General features: G+C 43.7%; 1 protein-coding gene across 3 annotated transcripts in view; it reads right to left on the bottom strand.

The window, feature by feature from the left end:
• Nucleotides 1-7,240: 7,240 nt before the first annotated feature.
• Rufy3 (RUN and FYVE domain containing 3) overlaps nt 7,241-8,652 on the bottom strand; it is a 77,290-nt gene continuing 75,878 nt past the window's right edge. For all 3 annotated transcript variants that reach the window (XM_028752578.1, XM_028752579.1, XM_028752580.1), the window contains exon 18: nt 7,241-8,587. In XM_028752578.1, coding sequence (XP_028608411.1) covers nt 8,444-8,587 — 144 coding nt within the window. In that variant the 3' untranslated portion in view covers nt 7,241-8,443. The remainder of the gene's footprint in view (nt 8,588-8,652) is intronic.

Raw genomic sequence — 8,652 nt, 5'->3', positions numbered from 1 at the left:
GAAACAGGTCTTCTGCTCTGCCTAACAGAGGAGCCGCAAGGGAGGAAAACGGAAGCAAGTGATGGAGGAGACTAAGCCCAGTGTCCGTCCCTCTGTGGCGGAGATGCTGAAGCTTCTGCCACGTGGAAAGGGACATAGTCCTGACAGCTGCATTGTAGGGAGAGGGGAAGGAGTGTCAGCCACCACACGGGTGACACGGCCATGACCCTCCTTACTGGTCAGCAGACCGTGCATTCCTATCAGCATCCTCTACCCTCAGCAGCTGTTGGCAGGATTCATCTGCAGATTTTTATTCTACTTGGTATTCTATCCTATAATCTAATACACTATTTAAATTTGTGAGACTACCTGGGAATGGGGAAGAATTCATCGTAGTGACGGCAGTGTGAGGTTCAGGTTCCACAGGCTTTGGAAATAGGACTTCTCTGATGTATAAATACTGATTTTAGATGAGAAAGTATTTTTATAAGCTAGGTAGGGAATAAAGTGACTATAAACTACACTGTGGTCTGTGTGGGCTTGTTTTCAATTTGGTCTGAGTGCTGTGGGGTGTGCTAGCTGGATTGAAAGCTATAGGGTTCTTTTTAAGAAACCTGGCTGCACTGTTGTGTTCCCAGCTTGGTGGATGAGTGTCTGGTTGCTCTGTGTTCTTGGTGGTTGGCAGTCGTTTGGGATTTTAACTCTTCTAATAGGATGTTTCGTGTGTTTGTCTGGATTGTAGTTCAGCAATGGCATTACATGTCTATATTCTTTCTGCCTCCCTGTATCATTGTGGTGGAAGTTTGTCTAGTTTTTTGCCTAAGTTCAAAATTGATTTTTACTGGGGGTTCGGTGATAGGAAGATTTCAATCTAAAGTCTTGATATGAAAATAATGGAGGAGCTGGAGAGATGGCTCAGCGGTTAAGAGCATCGACTGCTCTTCCAAAGATCCTGAGTTCAATTCCCAGAAACCACATGGTGGCTCACAACCATCTCTAATGGGGCTCCGATGCCCTCTTCTGGTGTGTCTGAAGACAACAACAGTGACAGTGTACTCACATATATAAAATAAATAAATCTTTAAAATAAAATAAAAAGAATGTTACAGCCAGCTAGGCGGCAGCGGCTTGGCGCACATTTTGGGCTGGTGATATGGCTCAGTGGTTAAGAGCACTGACTGCTCTTCCAGAGGTCATGAGTTCAAATCCCAGCAACCACATGGTGGCTCACAACCATCTGCAATGAAATCTGATGCCCTCTTGTGGGGTGTCTGAAGACAGCTACAGTGTACTTACATATAATAAATAACTAAATAGTTTAAAAAAAAAAGAAAGAAAATAATGGAGGGCATTTGCTTGTTTTGTTTTAGAAAAGCAGTAAGGGTATGCACTGATCAGTCTACTTCCCATTAATACACCAGCTACTTAGTTCTCAGGCTTTCTCCGCGTCAGCTTCTTAGGCAGACTGATTTTTATTGTATCTATAAGCAAATACTAGACATGACTTCATTGAAAATTATAAATTATAGTTACACAGGACTGATTTTTTATTTGCATGTATGTGTGTAATGTGGGTATGTGTACTCCATGTACAATGACGTGTTTAGGTCAGAAGGCAGCTTTGAGAAGTCGGCTCATCCTGTGCTGGGGTACAGACAGTAAAGTCCAGTTGTGAGTTTTGTGCAGCAAGCGCTCTTACATGTTGCAGGAGCTTGTGTGTGTGTGTGTGTGTGTGTGTGTGTTTGTGTGTGTGTCTTGCTTGGGATTTAATAATGAAGACAGACATCTGTACAGTATAAACCTGTTAGCCTTTTTGCTGGGGGCAGACTCCTCAGCGAGCCATTAGACTCCTCAAGAGTCCCCTGTACCAGTGTTGACCTGGGCTCACTGTGTCTTCCCAGCTCCAGCCTCAAGCTCCTTTGTTACAAAAGACACCGTTAGCAAGTCTTCAGGATACCAAAACTTCTTAGCTGATCTAGAAGTTCTCTTGAAAGACTCATTACCTAAGTATGTATTCTCAACCATACAAAACTTGGTTTGCTAGGCCTGAGGCGCTGAGAATCCTTCAAAAGAATAATCCCATGATCACTGACAGCGGGCTACTTCAAAGCTTAGGTGCCGTCACTCCCATTTCAGATACAACAGTTCTGCTAAAATCCTGCTACAGAGCTGCCTTAGCAGCCTGATGATTTTATAGTTATATTAAAAAGAAAATCTCGTATTCTCCAAGTTGTATAATGTAAATGTATGTAATGTGTCCTGTACTGATGATCATGTTTAAGTTGCTTCTTGTGTTTTGCTGTTAAATTGCTCAAGTGAATTACCTTCTACAGATGTGTCATTTTTATAGACCTAAGTTTCTCTGGGGTAAGTGACTAGGTAACATGAGCTTGTGGTACACGTCTCAAAGTTCTCATGGACCACAGTGGACCTCAAGGCTTTCCCCAGAGCCTTGTCCACAGGCTGCAGTCTCTGCAAGAAGTCTCTTCTGGTATTGTCCAGAAAATACCGTTTCATTACAGTGTCCCTCCATAGTTAAAAACTTGCATTTTCCTGTGAAGTGTCTTAGTAGCTTTCCCCTATTTTTCTTTCTCTTAAAATAAACCTTCACTATGGAAATCACTCCAGTAGCCATCAGTTACCAGTTTATGGTCAACGCTGTCATATACAGTCTTGTCCACTAATTTTTTCTATTTAATTTTTTAAGAGCTAGTGTCTCTGCCTGGCTTGGAGGCATATGCGTCTAATCACAGTACTCAGGAGGTTGAGTCAGAATCATGAGTCCATGGCTGGCCTGAGCTACACAGTGAGACCCTGTCTTGGTACAAACAAAACAAGAAATAGAATCTCTGTTACCCAGGGTGCCTCCAAATCTCCAAGCTAAAGTGATTCTCCTGTGTCAGATTCCTGAGGAACTGGAACTATAGGTCTATACCGCCTGTTGGCATCTTTTTTTTTTTTCCTCCCCATTTCCTCCCCTAGATAACAATTCATTTATGTGAGTTTCAGTAAGCATTTCTTTTAAAGGAAACTATAAAAGATTACTTCCAAAAAACAGTTACCTGAAATGTAAAATTAAACCTTTGAGACATGACTAAACAGTCCTCACTCTGGTAGGCATTGTGCCTACTTCGCCCCGAAATATTTTTTTTTTCCCAAATGAAAATTGAACGCAGTCTTGGCATCTGAACTGCCAGGATGCTCTGTTCTCATACTGGGCTGCTATAAGAAACACTTTGCCGTATCCTATTAGGTTGGTCCAACCTCCAGCTGTTCTCCAAGTGCGCTGTACCTAATTGATTCTTTAACTTCCCAGCATTCATGTTAATTAATACTCTTGGAGAATTTTCAGGTGGGTGGGGCATGTTAGTGACACCTTTGGAGGGTTTGGTTATGGTGCTGTCAGTGTCAGGAGCTGCGCACATTTCTTTTTCCTCGTCAGCTGTTGCATGTGTGTACCAGTCAAGCACTGAGGTGCAGCTGGATGGCTGGCTCATACATTGCTTTTGCTTATTCTAGAACTTAATGCAGCCCACTCAGTGTGGATCCTGCTGTAGAGTCCCACAGTGTGACGTGCTGGGCTTTCCTTTCACTTGTTACGTGGGCAGTTGGTGGAATAAAGTTGCTACAAATACACTGAGTAAGCCGCTTGGTGCATCTTCACTTTAATTCCCTTTGTGATTAGATAGACTGTCTCAGGTATAAGACTGATTATCTTGAATTTTAGTAAATGTTGGCATACCTTTTTCCAAAGTGTCATCCCATTTTCCTTGTCTTTTGTGTGTGTTCGAGAGCCTGTAGGCCAAAGATCTTTTTTGATACCAACCTTACTTTTTTTTTTTCTTTTTGGTGAGACAGGGTTTCTCTATGTAGCTCTGGCTGTCCTGGGACTCTTGTAGACCAGGCTGGCCTCAGACTTGAGATCCACCTTCCTCTGCCTGCTAAGTGCTGAGAGCTGAGATGAAAGGCATTTGCCACCACTGCCTGGCTTCCAACATTTTTGAAAGTTTCTCCCACTGAGCCTAGAAGTGCCTGGTTGCTAGACTGGCTGACAAGTTCCCAGGATGCTCCTGGCTGTTTTCCTAGTGCTAGAACTAGAGGTGTGTATTGGCACACTTAGTCCAACCAGATGTTTTAAATGGCTGCTGGGGTTCCCCTTGTTTTGGGGTGGGGGTGGGGCATGCACTTCACTGGGCCATTTCCCAAACATGTTTACTTACTAATTTTGTTTATTGAAAATGTTTTTCATATAGTACATCCTGATTACAGTTTGCCCTCTCTCAGATTCTATTTCTCCACCAGAACAGAAAACACAAAAGATCTAATGAAAATGCACAAGAAACATACAGACACTGAGACCCACATTCACCAACATAGAAAACCTATCAAAGCAAAATTGGAGACTACTTTATAAGCAAAAGATCTGTAAGGGGAGAAAAGGTGAGATTACAAAGCAAGCAAACAAAAAGCCAAAACAAAACTTCAAAACCACCATTGAGTTTGTTTAGTGTTGGCCATCTATTGCTGAGCATGGGCGGGGGTGGGGCTCCCTTAAGTGCGGCAACAGAGTGAGGCTGTTGGATGATAATGTTTCTCTTACAAAGCAGTGGTCAGTTGGAGAGTTTCCAGGTTAGGGATATCTATTTCCACTGTCGGCATTTGGACCCCATCTGGCTTAGATTTGTGCAGGCCACATGCATGCTGCCACGGTCTCCATAGGTTTTTCCATCTGCTGATTTTTCTTTGAAGACAAGTCTAATATCATCTGTGTACTGTACTGAGTTTTCTGGTTACCTAGTTATTTTTTATGTTTATTGGAGTTTGATCTTTTTTTTCCCCTTTTTTTGGTTTTTTAGTACAGGGTTTTTCTTGCTGACCAGGCTAGCTGTGAACTCAAGAGATCTACCTGCTTCTGCCTCGAGTGCTGGGATTAAAGGCGTTCACTACTACTGCCCAGCTGAGTTTGGTCTTTAATAACACCTTATGCTTTATTTGTTCTGTGATAGTCAGCAGAATGCATCTTTGTGGTGAATGTTGTTTTTGTGAAGGATCTTACTGAGCTGTTTTCAGCTGTTGTCATTCTGCCTTTAGCTTCTGAGTGCTAGAATTTCAGGTGTGTGCCATCACTACCACGGACAATGACTGAAATCTTCTATTGCTCTCTTTTGTTTCTGTATTTTGTATCATCTTCATCAGGGCATTTTTTAAAAGATTTATTTATATTTATTTTATGTGAGTATACTGTCACTGTCTTCAGACACATCAGAAGAGGGCTTCAGATCTCATTACAGATGGTTGTGAGCCACCATCTGGGCTGCTGGGAATTGAACTCAGGACCTCTGGAAGAGCAGTCAGTTCTCTTAACCGCTGACCCATCTCTCAGGCCCATCATCAGGGCATCTTAATGAAGCAATTCCAAAGACACTTGGTGGCGAGGCATGAAGTATGAGCAGCATAAACTCTGGGATATGGTTGGAGTCAGGGTCTCCAGAGCGAGCCTTACAACTGTTACCAGAGAGAAATTCTGCCTAAGGTTAATTAGGTCATCTCCAACACAGCAGATAGATAGGGATAGCAATCATAATTTGAAGCCTTCAGGCAAACTTCAAAGAGCTTGTGATCACAGGGTGTGGTGGTGGTACATCCCTTTAGAGAGCCAGGCAGGGCTACATGAAAAAACCCTGGGAGGGGGGTGGAGGAGAGAGGAGGAAGGAAGAGGTGGAGGAGAAGCTACAGCAGCAGCAAGATCTTGGCTACATGGCCGTGGAGAATTGCTGCTCACGGGCTTGTTCAACCTTTCTTAGAGCACTCAGGACCACAAGCCCAGGGGTGACACCATGCACAGTGGGTTGGGCCTCCTGCATCAGTCACAGAAAATGCCCCACAGACCAATCTTATGGGGCATTTTCTCAATCCCTCCTCTCACATGACTACAGCATGTGTCACACTGACATAAACCTAGCCTGCACACTCAGACATTTTCTGTTCTGGGGTGTGCCTGTTCACTCTCCTGGACCGGCACTTGATCGTCTGCCTTCACCTCAACGGCTGCGATGATAGGCATGCAACCACATGCTCAACCATGTGGCTTTCTGCCGGCTTTTATTTTCTTCAGTTGCTTGTCTATCTGTGTCATAGCTAGAACCTCACTAAATCCAGCATCATGAAGCTCTTCCTCTAGAGTTTAGATCTTCCACTTAGGCTTTGGTCAGCTGCCGTTCCTCTGTGGTACGAGAGCCCAGTTTTCCCCAACACTTGTGATGAGTGCCTTGGGCACCCTTCTCAGAGCTGTGTGGCCCTGTATTTAAAGGTTTATTTCTAGGCTGTCTATGCTCTATGGCACCGTCATTTTGACTTGGTTACTGTAGTTCTAAGCACTGAAATCAATTAGGTGACCTCTGAATTAATACTTTTTTGAGTTGACTAGGGAGTTCCTTGAAATAGTAATTTTAGTGAAGTTTTTTCCCCTCATTTCTGCAGAAAACTTGGATTTGATGGATTCTTTTTTTTTTTAAAGGCTCTTCCTATGCAGGTCAGGCCCTGAATTTGTGATTCCTCTGCCTTAGGCTTTAGAGGTTGGCCCTGGCTCCTGCAGTGTTTTGGTGGTGATGTGTTCTAGTTTACGAACACATGTCATCTTCTAATTTCATGTGGCAGATCCTGTAGCTTGTACTGGGTAAGTTCCTGCCTCTAGTTAATCTCACTTTCACTTGGTTGATGCTGTTGTTAAACGTTAGGAAGCAGTTTTTAAGGAAGATTCCCTAGGGATAATTACCTATTTATTTTTGGGATGGGGGTATTAAATTACACCCACAAACCTTCGGGGCTGCATACAAAGACAAAGTGACCACACTCAGTATTTACTCTTCCTCCTACTTTGTGCTATGCAGCAGCTACCTAACTTCAAATTCACTAGAACTTTTGATAATTTTGCCCCTCATATATTGTGCCTAAAACTGCTAGCTCCTATAGGTGACCAAGACCAGTATGAACACAGGATTAAAAAAATATTTTGCAAAAAAAGAAAAGGATGGAGGCTCGGAGGTTTAGAGCACTGGCTCTGGACTGGGGTTTGGTCCCCAGCATCCAGGGGCTGCTCGCAGCTGTCTCCGACTCTGGTTCCAGGGCAGCTCGCGCCCTCCTCTGGTCTGCATGGGCACTGCGTGGACATGAGGCACAAATGCATAGAGGCAGAACTCATTCACGTAAAAACATTTTTACATTTTTTTTTTCAAAGAGAAAAGACAACCAACACAACAGGTTAGAATCACTAATTTTATTTCCCCTAACTTTAACTCTTAAACTTCAGCTTCACCAGCAGGTCAGACTTCTGAAATAATAATACCTTTCCCAGGTTTTAACCCTTTTCAGGAGATAGGATTTGTCATCATTTTTACCCCAGAATTCCAAACCTGAATAGAATCATGTTTTCCCAAGTCTGAATTGGAATCAGACAATCCAGATATACAACTATACAACATAATCATTGCAAGTAAACCATTTCTTTCCATCTTTTATTCAGGGTACCCCCACTTTTCTGCAAGGGTTTTTCACAAAGAGATGTTTGAATATTGTCCTTTCCAAGACCCCTCCCTGAGGCTTCTGATCTGTCATCAAATAATCAGTTTAGTGAGTGCTGTGTTAACTGTCCTCAGGCATTAACAAATCAGAGGTGACGCTGTATGCACCTGGCTTAGCTTTACTTTCATCTTCCACTTACAAGACAAACCCTGTCTGTGAATGTCTTACTGTCCGTTGTGACTCGGCTTACTCTGTGGGAGGGATTCTGAAGAGTGCACATACTTACTTCTGGAGCCATGTGGTGTGGGAAGCAACCGATGTTCTTGTTCACATAAAGAAAACTCTTATAGGTACTACAAAAAAAATCTGGTTCTGAAGTTATAATGCATTACAATATTGTTATCAATACATTCAGAATTTATATTACTCTTGATTCCTTTCCCTGAGGTTGGGTTCACAGTTTGGTAAAGAGGTAGGTCCTGAGAACTGAGAGGATACTGTCAGCAGTACTGGAGCAGCGCCTGTTAGTCTACCTCCCTTACGGCTCAGGCTGCCCCTCAGAATGCCTGTGTAAGGCTGCTTTTGTGTTGGCAGTGGTGCTGAGGTAGACAGGGGCCTCAGCTGGCTCGGGAGCGCTTCCCCACTCAGCTACAGCCCAGCTTCATCACTTAATGAAAATGAAAGTGCCCAAAGATACCTTCTAAGTTCTCCCAAATGGGCTTGTTTAGGTGTTAAAGGGCAAGGCTCAGCATTTATTTATTTACACACTCATTGGAGAAGATGAGCAAAGGTCACAGCAGCTCGAAGCTCTGCCTTCCCTGCGGACACCGACCTGCTTTCCTACCAACTACGATTGGCTCTAAGGACTGGGTTCCATGGTGCCTTGCGCCTGACGCGTGCGAGGCCCAGCATAAACACTCTGGCCTGGTCTTGGCCTCCAATCTTAGGATGGGCTGGTGGAATACTGCTCTATCAGCTGCTTGTGACACGGATTGCACACTCGCTCAGGCTTGATGCTGGAAGGAAGAGGCAGTTCATTTGTTGTGCAGGCATTACAGAAGGTTCCTCTGCAGTTCTTACACGTGTGCTGCAAGAGGGTAAGATTAGGAGAGGATCACAAGGACAGGCTAAGGACAGAAAGGGTCAAATCAG

The sequence above is a fragment of the Grammomys surdaster genome, unplaced genomic scaffold (genome assembly GCF_004785775.1).
Source record: "Grammomys surdaster isolate TR1022 unplaced genomic scaffold, NIH_TR_1.0 125928, whole genome shotgun sequence".
Taxonomy (NCBI): domain Eukaryota; kingdom Metazoa; phylum Chordata; class Mammalia; order Rodentia; family Muridae; genus Grammomys; species Grammomys surdaster.
The sequence above is the reverse complement of the archived record's forward strand: the minus strand, read 5'-3'. Positions and strand labels throughout refer to the sequence as shown.